Here is a 16,610-nt window from a genome sequence, read left to right as displayed (position 1 = left end):
GTGTCATTCTATCACTCATGCATTTGCTTGCCCCTTTTATGGCCAGTGTAAATGTTTCCAAGTGGAAAGGACTATACAGTAAATGGTTGAAGGGCACATTTTTACACATTGTACTTTGCACATAAATGTCTGTAATCTCTCACTAGATGGACTCATTACTGTTTTACAATGTATTCATTTTTTCCATTATATTTGCATAGTCAAAGTGTTTACACATTATCTATAGCCTACAGTTTAAACTTTCAAGAATAGACAAGAAATAATTTACCAATACAATACAGTAATAATTATGTTAAGTTGTTGAAGGGCACTGGTCTCTTAAAACCCACAAGAGCTGACATAGGGCTTTATTGTTTTGTTTTTAGAGTGTGATAGGTGAATAAAATATGTTGAACTCTGATAAACCCCTAAGCATGATTATATATTGATGGATATCACATAAACAAATGAGATTGCCTTGGTTTTGTTCCTTCTCAAAAATGTTTTCATAGCAATCTTTAATAAAGGAAAACACGTGCTTTAATGAATTTTCATGTATCTATTTCAGTGCAATGTAGTTTCTTCACAGTAATAAAGAAATACGTTTTTATTTATCTATTTTTTTAAAAACATTTATAAAAACATTTGAATTTTATTACCTATATTAAGTTTAACATATATTGCATTTTAGAGTGTTATGCATGTTTATTCTTAACAGGCAAAAATAAGGATATATTTAATGATACTCAACCATTGAATTTGTACCTTTTATAAATTTTTTGAGATTCGGATTCTGCTTTGGCTACGTGCCCTGTTAGAGTGGAACTTGAGTAAAATCAGCAAACCCATGGTATAATACATGCCTCGGTCTACCAGTGGATCTTCAACCCACCCTGTCACCACTGCATCCTGTCGGTTCTTTCGTCATTGGTGTGTCTTAAATATGGCTATACAGAGCTTGGTACTGCATAGTGGCATTTTAACCATGTCTTATCATAAGTCCCATATACGTACTGAAATCTATGTAAAGCAACATGAACATTAATATGGGTGTCTATGCATATTATACCACTTATATTTACATACAAATTAAAAGCCCTGATTTTCAGTCAAGGTTTCAGATGCATTTTATGGACGTATACAACCCTCCAGCAAGCCCTGCGACATGGTGAACTGTCTCAGTGACATTTCTTTCATAATCACAGTTCACACATCTTCAAACGGTTTCTTGAATCCAAGACAGAACTTGCGAGTTCATTTCATCCATTATTTCTTCCTCAGTTCGTCCTTTCACTCCCATGCCATGATTTGCCCCATCTATCCAATAAACTTTGGTAGGTGCCACCATTTTACTTACTTCTCCTTCCAGCAAGCTCTAAAATGATAACAGGATATGCATAAGATTGTGTGGGCTTTCTATCTGTGAATTAGGGGAATGATGGATATGATTGTATAACTGTAAAGCTGTTGGTAACCTCTGAACTTTCCACTTAATTTAGTGTTATTTCTGGATTTACTTTGGTGTAGGAAGACCTATCTGTTCCACTATTTCAAGCTTGGGTAAAGAGCCATTATATTGCCTGTATGCCTATGCCCATAAAAGCTAAATATTTACATATGCATTACACACACACACATACACAGTATTATATATATATATATATATATATATATATATATATATATATATATATATATATATATATATATATATATATATATAATTCTGAATGCTAAAGGGCAGAATCTGTGCTATTGTTACCAACTTACTTTTACTGTGTCCCAGAATTTAAGTGAGAGACTTCTTTAATATTCACTTTCACCATTTTAGGGTCTTGAAATAATGTAACCCCCTGATATTGTAATCCTTCTCTAACCCAGGAAAAATAGCTGGTCCCCCTTTTCAAATTGACCATTGGTGTGAAACTGAGCTACAACCCAAGAAACGACTGTTTCATACACAGCGTTGTGTTTGAGACATATTCACATTCGGAGACCGATTCCTGATCCACCACACAGTGTGCGATGTACAGCACTCACCTTTTCACACATTTCATCAGCAGTTCCTGACAGGAAAAGTACTGGGTTTTGCACAAGTTGCAGATCACTTGTCCGAAGCTTCTTTTGCTGCTTTGGTGGGTGCAGTGGATATGACAGGCATATCAGGCCCCGGATATCGTCATCATTGTTCTCCGTTAATTGTTTCACCACAGCAGCAGCAGCACGTGCTCCCATAGAACGCCCTGAAAGAGATGTGGAAACCAGCTCCAAAAACCTCAAACATTAAACCCAGGCTAGATCTTACATTGGAAATAATGGAAACAAAACAGGGCATGAAATCGTATGTGCCTATACAGTATGCAAATCAACCGAGAATCAAAATGAGGAATAATTGTTTACTTTGCAATGTAAATTGTGTGGAATTTGTGTTTTAACAGTGCTGTTAGAACATTTATTTAAAGTTCTGTTAATTTACATATTAGACAAAGTAACACATATTAACAATAACAATATATTGGTAGAAGGTCTGGTTTCACATAATTTATAGTGATAGGCACATTTGACTGGGGGCTGGTTGCACACACTCTGAATAACACTAATTGTGGACTACCTTACCTAAAATAATACAAACATGTGTCTTTGAAGCCAGCCCAAAAAGTACCATTGATAAAGTAAGAGCTTAAGAGCTTACCTCCAAGGAAAAGGTCATTTACTTTATACTCCTTTGAATTCCTCATGTATTCCTAAATACAAAGTTTGTATTACTGTACATTAACCACAGAATGTTCTACATTTAGAACACACACAAAGGGGGCATGGTATATACTTAATGTCACATTTAAAACAAGTAGGATACTAAAGTTATAAACACACACATTAACTCTTCAGGTTAGGATAATATACTGTACGTTTTGAAAATACATGTTAATAAATGTTTCAAAATAATATAAAATGAGACCCATTCATTACTGTATGACTACAGTCATGATTTCTGTCAGTAACTGTTCACCAAAAATTCCAAGAGAAAAACCGTTGCACGTTGTGTATTGCCACTGCAGCAAAACATTGAGCAATGCAGTTCTTACCACAACAGCTTTATAAGCATTGACTCTATAGCCAAGGTTGAGCCCTTTACAGGTAAATCTGACACACAGAATCCCGTTTGAAGCAAGAAAAGTTGTTATTGAAACCAGTTGACGGAAGTTCATGTCTCCTCCAGCTCCATGTGTGAGAATGACTCCACACAAGTTATGATCATCTGGCACTGAAACAATTCCATCTAGAGATTTATCACCGAAGGGGATGTTTACATTCACCTGGGGGAAATGCAACATATATGAAAGTGAAACAAACTTTTCACTTAACCTGGTTTGGCAACGTGCAAGCGATCTCAACACATGCCTACAACAAGCAAAGTGATCAGTTACAATTCAGAATTTAATTCTATCAGTCTAGCACATCGCTTTTGTTTAATAAATTAAATATTTACTAGAGATCCAATATGAAAACGTCAGTATTTTGCACAAATGTGACATTACGAAATTATATATATATATATATATATATATATATATATATATATATATATATATATATATACACACACACACACAGCTTTCAATTATGTAAGTCACATTATGAATGAGTTTAGGTAAGTACATAAAAAAAAAAAAAATCTGCTTATGTAAAACCATGAATTTGACCAAGTTAGATACAAAAATAAAACATTACCTCCCGAAATGGCATTGCCGCTGTTATGTACATTTGAAATATTTTAAACAATGCTCAAAAAACAATATTCACTTTCTTGAAAACAAAAACAAAAAAAATCGAAAGCTAGATATCCCTACAACATCGTTGGGAGGAAGCTCGTTTTGCAGAGTAAAGTTTTGAATTTGCTTCCTAGAGCCCTCTGGTGTCAAGGAGTACGAAGTACACCTAATACATTTTCACCATGAATGCTTGGGATGCTTCCAGGGACTATAAATTAAAGTAAAGGATGCAAAAGGATTAGGGTCTGATAAATAAGTGTCACCTTGACTTGCCTCTGATATTTTAGTGCATGTATTTTCTTGAATTTGTGTACCACTTTATTGACACTATACCCTACTTTAACACTGTGGCCTGGCCAGACCAGCTACTAATCAAAACTACTTTTGAATATTGTAGCTGTTTTGTAAAATGCTATCATTCTCTCTGATTTGAACCCTGCTTTGTTGATGGCAGGCTCATGTCTGCTGTCGCATTATGATATCTTATATGAATGCAGTTGGTCAACATAGACCTTCATGCTTGATTCATGCCTTGACTCTCACCTTGTTTAGTCAACCACTGCAATTGCTTCAAATTTTTGAACAGCTATTGCTGATTATGTCCCAATTCAATTTTCTAGATTTACACCAGACATTTGAAATTACAGAAGAAGTCTATAATCCAGAAGTTATTAAACTGGACCACTACCTGGTCCCAATAAAACATTTAACATGTGTAGGACACATATATGGGTTTTGCAGGCTCCAGAAGTTCAGTCATGGTCAATTATTCAGAAAATCTGTTTACCAAAATGCTTCTCTCTCTCTCTCTCTCTCTCTCTCTCTCTCTCTCTCTCTCTCTCTCTCTCTCTCTCTCTCTCTCTCTCTCACACACACACACACACACATACACAAACACAATTTGTCAGGTTACTCGATGTTTTAATGTACTTAAATATTAACTGCTGGATGCTTGGTTGTGAGACATAAATATTAATTTGATTTACGTTTAGAAGTTATCTATGCAGCAGTTTGTATTTAATTATTTTAAAACAACCAGTTAGCGTTTGTCTACAAAGTTATTATGTGCAAATTAGTATACTTAACACACACTGTGCATACAGAAATATGTACTTGTATTTTATAAGGAGTATTACAAGTGCTGGACTTTCATCTCCACTTAATCCATTTTGCGTGTCATACACCTGTAATTTAACTCACATGCAACTTGAAACAACCGAGTGCTGCAGCTGTTTACCTGTAGTAAGAATAAACAGATAAACACACACACAGTTAAGATCAGGATTACCAATTGAGAAGCACAGTGACCCCTTGGTCCTCTAACAGTATAGATACACTGGACAATTTGTGTGATGATGACCACAGGGCTATATGAAGATTGATTTCCTCACTGGACTATATTTAATTAAGTAGGGGCCAGTGTGTGTTTGTGCTTAATGGAAATCAGTGTGATGATTTACTTTGGCACTTATTCTCTTTCTTTTTGAAAATTTAGCAAATAAACTTTCTATAGGCACTGCACATATACATACACATATATATAGACACACACACACACACATACACGGTTGTTTCACCTTTAATATAACTACTACCAATGGGCAAATTTGCAGCAAACTAACAAAGAAGGGGAGATTCTGGCTGGGAAACTGATTTACGGCTAACTCACTTTAAATGTATTCATAGTTCATAACCTTCCAGGTGCTTCAGAATGAAGTTACTGAATTTGTGACCTCTCGTCCACCAAGTTTCAAATTGAGGTACCTACAGCTTTATTTTTTTTAAAATTATTACTATTCTCTCTCAAATCATAAAATTATAGGTGATGCACAACATTTGGCCATAGCTGTAGAATATCTCCATTTGTTAAGCCCAGGACACTAGTTTATGGATAGAGACTCCTGTTTTGTCTGCTCTTGGTGAAAAGGCAGTGTCTGTAACCAAGAGGCTTCCAGCTACTTCTCCTCTAATGCATTTTCCCTGGTTCTAAGAGATTTTGGCATTTCATAAAATTATTGTTCTGATGGATACTTCCTTGGTCAAGGTCAGTCTGGGTTGTCTGGCCACATTAGACACTTGGTTTGGCGCCTCAGTCCTCTTCAATTAGCTTAGAATAAGCTCTGTTCTGTTTTTGCATTATTAGATTTACCAGAGGGAGCCAGATTATAGAACATAAAATGTTTATGGACCACAACTTTTGCAAATTACTGTCGATAAAATAACTAGTTTGTATAGCTCTGCTCAATAAGAGAACATTTAAAATAACTGAACTTTGTTCAAATAAATGTTATTTCAGGATATACAAATTTTCTTTTAACAGGTTTGCAACAGCTCAAAATCCATTATCATTGACTCTGTTATATGACCATAAGGATGTACCTTCATTTTAAGTGCTGTACTTCTAACACATTGACGCACAATTTTATATCTCTTTTACAGTTTTATTGTTACTGTACAGACAGACTCAAGGCTAACCAAACTCTATGAACTTTGAACACCAATTTAGTAAAATACTTGTTAGGACTTATAACTAGGTTTTGTTAAAATATTTTTTTTTGGTTCATGTGTTATTTAAACATACCTTTCCAGTAGGTTCAGTCCCTGGTTAGCACTAATCTTTGAGTTCCTGATGTTGTTACTTTAGGTAAGGCAGTCCAAAACTAGTACAGATTGAGATCTGCAAAACCATAAGTTTGTGAAAGTCACTACCACCGCATAATACTGACAAAGCCACAGCTGAAATGGGGTGGTGGTGGAGGCTTATATGATTTATATCAAATCATCAAGTTTATGTGAAATGAGACACATGCATAGCCGTGCAGTATTTTGGCAGATGTTGCTACTGCAAGCAAACTGAGACTTGCTTGAATTAAAATACACAACATTCAAGTTTCATTTAATCTCAAGATTAAATCATTATACTTATGACGTTAGCTGAAACATATGTCTACTTGACTTATGTTTTGTGATCAAGTGTTTGAAGATAGGGATGAAAATACACCCGTGAAAGGCGGCAGTGTGGACAGTGGTTAAGGGCCAGGGCTTGTAACCAAAAGGTCACCAGTTCATATCTCACCTCTACCACTGACTGACTCATTGTGTGACCCTGAGCACTCAACCTCCTTGTGCTCCATTCTGTGGATGAGATGTTAAATCAATGTCCTATTGTAAGTGACTCTGCATATAATGCACATTTCACAGCCTACCTCTGTAAGCGCTTTGTGATGGTGGTCCACTATGAAAGGTGCTATATAAAAATAAAGATTATTATTATTATTATTATTAATCCTGGCCTGAACACCCCTTGTCTGTTCTGGTTCGCTCTAACAGAGACAGACAATTATACCAAATTGTGAGGTGACAGCGAGACATCTCAATTATCACCAATTCTTTTTTAAACTGATCCTGTATATCATGATTATCTTCCCTTTCTGCTTGCTTCCTGCCACAAAGGAGAATTTTGAGTTTTAACCCTCAAAATGCACTTTCACCACAAGTGTCTCACTGTCACAAAAAGAGCCCTGTGACCTAAATCATTCACATCTTATTCTGAGGCCTGACAACCATATTACTGCAACATCACAATTCTTACTGTGAATGGCCAAATGTAGATATTCTGCTGCACTGTACTAAATCTGCTTCTTTAACAATGTATCACATCTGCGTGATGTAACTGAATTTCTGTTCTATTTTAAAACTCTTTTGTTTTAAATATCCTGCCTGCTCATTTATACATTGCTTGACCTGATGGTTATAGTGACCATATTATTATCATTAGTATAAGTCAATCATAAACTATATGCCAACAAAATAGTATTTAAACTGTTCTACCCCTTGTGAGTCATTTGCATTTCATGCAGCTCACAACCAATCATTTTAATAAATGTTATAACACATATTTATTACAATCAATTATTTTGACACCATGTCTATAAAATACAAGAATAGATAAAATGTATACTAAACATTAACAAAACTAGGTTCCTTATTTTTGCAACAATTAAAAAAAAAATATTTGGCACTGTGGATTTATCCTAGCTAACTACTAAACATGGGCGACGCTATAATGCAGTTTTTTGGCTGTTAAAGTTCATCTTTAACCTGCAAAAAAGAAAGAAAAGTCATATTTAAAGGTGTTACATTATATACACTTTAAAGTCAAGAAGAAAGATATCGCATATTTCAATTCAATGTTGGGATCATGACTGCTTTTATGGGTATGGTGAGAGTGGGGATTATGGACTATTTGGCCGCAGGTCCTGCCTGTTAAGGGGAGAAGAAGAAGCCACTGCCCTCTGAAAGGGGAATGCCATTAAAGCATGGTGGACCATGATGAAGCTACTCTTCCCCCCTCATCAAGGGGACTTCCTGTTATTAAGGTGGAAGTTGGGGAAGTGGGCCATAGGCTGTGTGGTCTAGTGGTTAAAGAGATGGGCTTGTAACCACAAGATACCCAGTTCAAATCCCAGCTCACTCATTGACTCACTGTGACTTGTGCTCAGTCTTTCAGGTGAGATGTTCTTGTAAGTGTATCTGCAGCTGATGCATAGTTCACACACCCTAGTAAATCACCTTGGATGAAGGCGCCTGCTAAATAAACAATAATAATAAAAAATTACAACTAGGATTGCAACTGCAATGCTCAGGCAAGTTTACCTGAGATTCATATAGCATACAAGGAAGTGATAAAAGAGAGAGCGCAATCATTCAATAATCTTAATGAGGTTGTAATTACTTAAAATATATCCCACAAAATACAATTTATCTCGTTTGAATGTCAAACTCTCTAAATCTATAAAGGGGATATCCTTTTTACTGATACATTTTCAAATTTGGTACTACGGCTTTTGTTTAGAAAATCAACACATGGATGATGTGTAATTTATCTAAGAAGCATATAAATGTGACGCATCAGATAGCACCCGCCCCATTAAACCCTATTGTATTGTTTTGATGAACGTGGCGTTTTTATTTGTTTTATTTTAACATACTGACGATTCTAAAGACGTTTATAAGGTATTACTTAACTACCATGCTCATTAAAATGATCATTAGAAAATGACTTGTATGCATAGAATTTGTATAAAGTGTTGTCCTATTTTGAATTCAATCGTGTACACAAGTATAACATGTGCAGTGCTCCCCTTTAATAACACTGTAGTCAGGAGCCATAGTTAAGGGAGACAGTGCTATTTTTGTTCCGCCTTATAACAAGATCACTAGTCTTAATGTAATGGCATTATGGGACAAATGGGAGCCACGACCGAACCTGTTCCCCGCACTATAAAGGGCTGCCTTATAAAGGGGGAGCACCGTATGTTCTAAGTGAAAATAAAATATGTATAATATGCAGTGAAAAAAACATATTTTGTTTGTAAAAAATCTTCATAAGCATACATGCTGATTAAGATCATTGCCCTCTTGCTTTTTACCTTGCTCACTATTACATATTATGCTCCATATCTAACATACCTCCTTTCTGTGATAGGTGCATGGGAAGAGGTCATCTTTTGGTTGCTCCACTAACTCCATTCCTTCTCTTATTTTTGGTTCACCTACTTGCAAGTTGGCATACTCCTAAAACATATAAAAAGGATTTTGCTTGTAAGCGCACCTACCAACTGGGTACTCTAGGTGAGACACAGCATGACTTGATACATTCCTTATGGTGGATTCTTTCTCTGTAAGTGTGAATAGCCTACTCTTCTTTTTAGATTGGCATGCAATGCTGAATCAGGTTTTGACTGACAATAACGTTAAGCAAACACCAAGCACATTCTATTTCACCTTGGTACAACACTGTCGTTTCTTAGTACTGTAAAGTACTACAAATATGGACTAACATGGATATAAATATATGCAACACAACCTGTAAAATAGATTAATGCTATATTTTACAGGCACATAAAACCATTAAATACCTACAAAACGAGACTTCTCCAAGAAAATATCCTCTTTCAAATAGTAAATGTAGTATATTTACAAGAAAGCCAATGATTCATTGAAAGAGCTATGCAATCTAACTGAGAAGACAAGCATTTCATAATTATAAGCCTTTCAAGGTTATGTTTAAACATAAATGGGTTTGTTCATATTACATAAGTCATTAAACTCTTCACATGAAACAACAATAATGTATAGGCGTGATTTTCCAAGTACACAGCCACTGACATTGCTGTTTCACAACTGTCACCCTTGATATCCGTTAGCAAATGACAATGTGCAATCATAAATTACATCAAGGACAACAAAATCCTGCTAGATAAACAACACATAACATGCAGTTGAAACCAAATACAAACTCAAATGACTTAGTTTCAAGACTTCATCTATAAAATCTCCAACAAACCCAGATTCTGATACTCAAAAACATATATGCTTAAAAATGACTAAACTAAGATTCATCACAATTGCACATGTATCTAAATAGATATACACTGGCTGGCGACTTTAACACCTCTACCTAATATCAGATCACAGTGTACATAGGTTAGCAGTGTATGCGAATTGTGACAGTGTGCATACTGTATGGAAAGACAAATGCACACCTTTCTTGTTTACAATCTGACCACACAGATTGAAAAGCCTACTCTGTATTAAAATAATTATAAAACAACACACATTTCACTCAAGCAAGTTTGTAATAATATTGTAGCGTGATAAAAATAAATAAGGATGTACTTTGAGAATTGTTGATACAAAATAGGTAAAATGTACAGCATGTAACTTAATTCAAAGATGTTTCAATTATACAGTTCTCATAAAATTAGGATTATATAAAATTAAATGATTTACTTTACCTGGAAGAGTTTAACAGGGTAAAAAAATATAGTGTCCCCCAGGAGACTATTCCTGGCAAATTCCTGACCAGCTTTTGCAATTTTCTTGGCCTGAGCATAAAAAGAGTTACAAAGTAAAGCAACATGTATTTATTTATTTTATTTATTCATTCTTTATTTTGGAAATGAGACTGAAGCCTAATTTGCATGAACATTAATAGCAAACATTACTTCATACACAAACCAGACTTTAATGTTAAGATGTCAGAAGAGGCAATACTGTAGATAGTTTATGTTTTTAGGGCCTTTGACTTCAATTCTGTTTTAAAAAGACCTGGTAATTCTTTACAAATAACCTTGTACTGTTGTATAGAAGCATCTTCACTTAAATCTAATCTTACACCCACACACAACATAAACACTATTAATGCACTTCTTGAATAATATGTGCATTAAGCTTGAATAAATGTGTGATTAAACTGCATGATCAGGTCTTTCTTTGGAAAATGTTAAAATGTACCTCTTCATCATGATTTTTCACCCACTGTAACTTTTCCAGAAGATCACTCAAATCCCTTTTAAATGGAACATAGTGCTCCCAGGGTTTCAGGTCATTGTAAAAGTGCTCATAGTAGACAGAGTCCTGCTTCAAGACAACACTGTCGCCAGCCAGCAGGTAAGGCAGTCTGTAGGCAGCTACAGTACCATCAATATAGATTTGATATTTGCACTGCAAAAATAAATACATAAATAAATAAAACACCAAATAATAATTATGATCGTTCTCTCAATATAAACAGCTTATTCGATATCCATTCAACAGACTAAAAAACTCTGCAGTTCTAACTACACTGCAACATGGTGGTTATCATTAATTCTACCTATGCAATCTGTATTATATGCTTTTAGATTCAAGATTTATTTTCCATACAGCAACTTTACTTCATTCTGAACCACCGCAAACATTTTAACTGACTGAAAAAAAAATCTGTATATTTTAAACATCATCTTTCTTTGCAACTGAAAAAATATAGAAATATACTTTTATACAAGGATTTCTGCAGTTTAAAAAAAAAGTCAGTAATCAGGCAAGAAGAACAAAGGTCAGCCAATTAGCACACAAATCCAATGAAGAAAAAGAAGAGGAAAAAATTACCTACACTTACAATTTTATGAGATACTTTACGCATGCAAGGTTGGTCTTTTCTTTGAAACAATTCCAGGTAATTTGATTTTTTATTACAGGAGATGTCCCCAATGGTGCTTGTAGTGTGAGGCTCATAAACCAAGTTATTGGCTTACAACCATGTTCAATAAATTTAAATCCGGTATGTATTGCAGCAGTATGTTAAATTTTCCATTAACGACCCAACAGCAAAATGAAATCTAAATGTCATCCATGCATAGAACTGCTTAAAACGTAAAATGCATGCAATTTAGCAAAAGGGGGATGTTATACTATCATAGAATCAACCCACGCCATCTATAGAACGTCATGTCACGTATACATTTAAAAAAAAAAAAAAGGTTTTACTTTATTTATTTATGTATTTGTTTTTGACGCTTCTCGCGCACTTAATACAAGGGCGGTAAAACGCGACTGACATGTATCTGGGTAACGGATATCCAAGTGCTGACTATACATTAAACATATATTTTTATGCCATTTATCTATAAAGATGCTTTTTAAATTATTATTATTATCATTATGAATTGTTGAATGCAACCTAATGATTTATATCATTTGATTAGATTTTTTATTATACAATAACTGCTATTACAACCTTTGAAGTGAATAGGATGCACCTACCTTAAAGAAGTCAAAAAACAACACGTGCTTTACTAGTGGACCATAGAGACTCTCATCATGTTTGAAAAAGAAGAAGTTTGTGAAGACCGCGTCAATTAAATGTGAATGTTTACGTGAGGGTTTCACCAACTCTAGCCTCTCTCTTCGGCTGTCCCGGCCTCTCCAGAATGCAGTGCTATTCTTGTCTTCCCAGACAGCCCTGTGTTGGCCTGAACCGAATTCATGTCCAGACTCACACTAGTTGAAACAAAGAATAAAAGGTAAATAGTTTTCAACATTGTACTGTGAATAAATAAAAGAAGTGCGCATAAATATTTACTATTAACCAATACAAGTATATTCTTCCCCCTAATCTTTGATAAACCTATGCGACTTTTCTTCTGTTATGCTCTTCTTTTTTATTATTAAATATGTTCAAAGGCTTATAGTTACATAGTACAGTGTTTCATATATATCACTGAAAGAGATGAGCATGTATGATATGTTCAAGAAAAGTAAAATATATATTAATTGTAACCACACAACTAATTTCACAGTAGCACAGTGCAATGATTTAAAAGATAATAATAATTTAATAAAAAGGCAGATTACCGGCCCATGGTCTCCAGGACAGATTCTGTTAAATCGTATGTTGGCATGACAATGTCTCTTGTTTCATTATACCCACACCAGGATAAGATAGGATTAAGCTTTTCAGTGGGTTTTCTTTTCTCTAAAGGCCAGTCTCCCAGATTCTCAAAGAATTCCACATCTGGCAGTTTTACCTGGAAAATACAGATTATACTTTATAGAGAGTATACTAAATATTCCATTTAACCTTTCACACCATTTCTACTTTGTGCTTGTCTGACTTACTGAAGTAACAGCTACACCTAGACATTTAGTTTTTATGTTTTGTTTCTTTTCTGTCTGGATCGTACAGTTGTAGTCAAATGTTTACATACCCCAACGGAAATGTATAATTGCTAGAAATCTCTCGAAAACAAAGAATTTTAGGATGAGGAAAAAAACGTTACAAGAAATAGATGTCTACAATTATTTTATTTCAGCAACTCTTTTGCAAAACTACAAGAATGCTCATTCAAAAGTATTCATACTAATCTTAATTGTTTAAAATAGGTTATTATTGCTAAACGTGGCTCAACTAGCTATTCATTTAATTTTCCTTGCAGAGTTGTAACCAGAGCTGACATTCTACCGAGGTCACACTGAGGTTTCAGGCTAGAGCTGCAGTATTTATGTTACACGGCAAACCAACAGAGAAAAGTAAGGAGTCTTTTGTACTTTACCAGAATTTGTACATGAGCTTCAGCATTGATGATGCAAAAAAAAACAACCGAGGACACAACCTTGGTGTCCTCATAGCTAGTTATGGCATTGTTTCCTTGTCAGGGTATGACTACTTTGAATTGGCAATTTTTTAGTTTTTTTCTATTTCTTGTAACCTTTTTTCTCATCCACAAATGCAAAACTTTTGCGTCAAAAGATTTTTCCTATAGTGATTTGTTTTGGAGACGTTTCTAGAGATTATAAGTTTCCATTGGGGTATGTAAACTTTTGACTACAACTGTATTTACAAACCTCTATATCAGGTCCTCTGTTTTTGTCAAACCTGTTGAATTCCATTTGATCTTAACATATGAGATTCTGGTTTGCTCTGTATCTTCATCAATATATTTCCCACTTTATGCTCAGATTCTGTCTGCGCTCAGTCATGCTGAATTATGCTACAAACCAGAGATCCTAAGGAACTACTTCACAACAACACTGGACATTAACCAAACCACTAATCTGATACGGGTCTAATGAAACAAGAGACATTGTCATGCCAACATATGATTTAACAGAATCTGTCTTGGAGACCATAGGCTGGTAATCTGCCTTTTTAAAAATCATTATCTGAGAATTCCATGGTGTAACATTGTACATTGAAGTAGTTGATTTTATTTTGCTCTTCAACCCTCATGCTGCTGGGCTTCTCTTGAAACAATTATATTTGTGAATTCAGAATGTAGTAAATACTGCCATCTACTTGTGTTACACAGAAACTAATTTCCACAACAATCATCAACTAAACAAGTTAATGATTCTGAAAATAAACTTTCATCTATAATCTTTTTCTTTGATCTCTTTTTACGAGGCATAACGTTGAATTTACTGTACAGAGCAATTACTTTTCACCATTTAAACTGGTTGTTAAATTGCATAGCAAGGTAAATGCTTTACTGGACAGCTACACATGCTCCAATTTTGCCAATGTTTGTTAACAGACGATACAAGCACTTTCACCCCGTTCACACTTACTGAGTCGGCCTTGGGCCGTCTCTGGGCCACCTCAAAATTTCCGTTCACATTTGGGTTCACATATGTGGCTGAAAAGGAAGCCTAGATCGCATTCCCAGAAGTCAACATAAGAGATTGAGCTAGGAAATTTGCAGACGTAAATATGGAAATCTTATTTTTTACAACACTGTTGGTACTGCACTTATTGCATAAGATATGATAAAGGCATGTGTTGACAGTGCAGTCAGTTACTGTGGAAAGAAGCGATTGTGTTGTATCATGCATAAATGCAGCAAATAAGGACGTGTACATTACATTTGTCACAATACAGATTATTATATTAATGGTGAATGAATATGCAACGTTGTATGCATTATTTATCAATATTAGATTTACAATCTTAGCTACAATCTGAAATGTGTGTGTGTGTGTATACACACACACACACACACACACACACACACAGAGCGCGAGAGAGCACAAGTTTGATCGTTTTAATGAAAGCTGTACGATGAAGAAATACTTACCATTCATGACTGACCCAGCATCATCATCGTCAAAAGTGTCGGCATATTCAGTGCATTCCCCATTGCTATTTAACGGGCTGGAGATCACTGTTCCATAAAATCCAAGATCTGTGGTGGGTTTATTTCTGGCCTGCTGCTCAGTATTTAACAGCGCGTGTGAAAATAAATTGGACCTGACAAGCGCTGACTAAATGGACTGCTGAGGGTTCATTTCTGCATCGTCCCAGCTGCTACCCCTTAAAACCGACATTGTTTTGATCTACGACGCTCGACCTAGTAGGGGAGTGGTTTGAGGTACGTCCCCGCACTGACGCGTTAAGGCCGGCACAGGGCCTGCGTTGGGTTCACACAGGCAGATAGGCTGGCCCTGAAGTGACATTGGTACTTTAGGCCGCATCAAAAAGCTGGTCTAAATTTCACCCGGCCCAGGGCCGCCTTTTCATTTTTCGAGCGTTCACACACGAGATAAGGCGGCCCTGGGCCGGCCTAATCCGTAGGTGTGAATGGGGTGTCACTTTTCTGGTAAGAGAAAGTAAAAGGGCATCCATAAATATCCTAAAGGCAAAGAAAAATAATACAAGATAAATACATCTCCTTGCATTTACAGACACTGTCCCTGTTGAATCTATTACCATGATGTATATTATAATTAATGTTTCAATAGGCATGGTATATGAAATATTGCAGCTGAAAATATGGTACCCTTGTGGAATGTTGGTCACTGGTTCTGTTACATATGCAATATGTAATTACACCATGAGGGTGCATACATCTGATGAGGAGGATATTATATTATTCTTTGACCTAGGTCTTAGCTATCCCTAAACAAATGACTTTTCCTTGAAAAGGTACAGGTCACTGTTTATTAACCCTTTAACTACAGCTAACAGTATGCAGTGCAACCTGCTGTGCCACTACAGTTTAGTACATACCCGTGCAAGGCATGCAGCTAGATTTATCTCTTTTCAAGGAAAAACTTTGTACATTTTTCCTAGCTATCTAAATTGGATAGGAATTTATAATCCTAAATATACAGAATTTTCACACTTGAAAATGTACTTTTATGTTCAAGAAATGCTTGATTGTATACATACAAATGTGACAGTTCTAGTGATTTTTTTAAAATAGTTTATTATGCAACAGGAATAATCACATTTAAAAAGTTCATGCATCTTTATACCATCAATTTCACAAGTGACTACTCAGTTTGTTTACATTTCTTAAGCAGTTCTTTCCTTGTTCTTAAATTAATTCTAATGTAACCCGGTTGCCTTAGCCACTTTCACATGCTCTATTTATTAGTGAGGCAAATGGTTCATGCATGGATTAACATTTGATTGTGACTATTAAAGATCATTAACTAGGAGAAGAATATCAGACTGGGAAACATGTATGAAAAAAGTCTACAAGAAATATTTACAACCAGCAAGGACACGTTGTTCTTGAATTTCTTTTGAGC

At 35.3% G+C, this 16,610-nt stretch overlaps 2 protein-coding genes across 2 annotated transcripts; both read right to left on the bottom strand.

Annotated features, from left to right (window-relative positions):
• Positions 1–665: 665 nt before the first annotated feature.
• tex30 (testis expressed 30) lies at positions 666–3,924 on the bottom strand. Its single transcript, XM_041259443.1, has 5 exons — positions 3,712–3,924; positions 3,066–3,296; positions 2,672–2,723; positions 2,020–2,222; positions 666–1,354 (listed from the first exon to the last, which is right to left on the bottom strand). The coding sequence occupies exons 1-5, from the start codon at positions 3,742–3,744 to the stop codon at positions 1,196–1,198; spliced, it is 678 nt and encodes a 225-aa protein (XP_041115377.1). The 5' UTR covers positions 3,745–3,924; the 3' UTR covers positions 666–1,195.
• Positions 3,925–7,835: 3,911 nt separating this feature from the next.
• poglut2 (protein O-glucosyltransferase 2) lies at positions 7,836–15,786 on the bottom strand. The gene is given in 8 exon segments (XM_041259995.1): positions 7,836–7,853; positions 9,225–9,329; positions 10,553–10,642; positions 11,052–11,261; positions 12,342–12,538; positions 12,541–12,578; positions 12,933–13,105; positions 15,667–15,786. Coding segments are annotated over 8 exon segments (951 nt in total).
• Positions 15,787–16,610: the final 824 nt, after the last annotated feature.

This window comes from Polyodon spathula, chromosome 9 (genome assembly GCF_017654505.1).
Source record: "Polyodon spathula isolate WHYD16114869_AA chromosome 9, ASM1765450v1, whole genome shotgun sequence".
Lineage (NCBI taxonomy): Eukaryota > Metazoa > Chordata > Actinopteri > Acipenseriformes > Polyodontidae > Polyodon > Polyodon spathula.
This window is presented reverse-complemented; position numbering and strand designations above follow the sequence as displayed.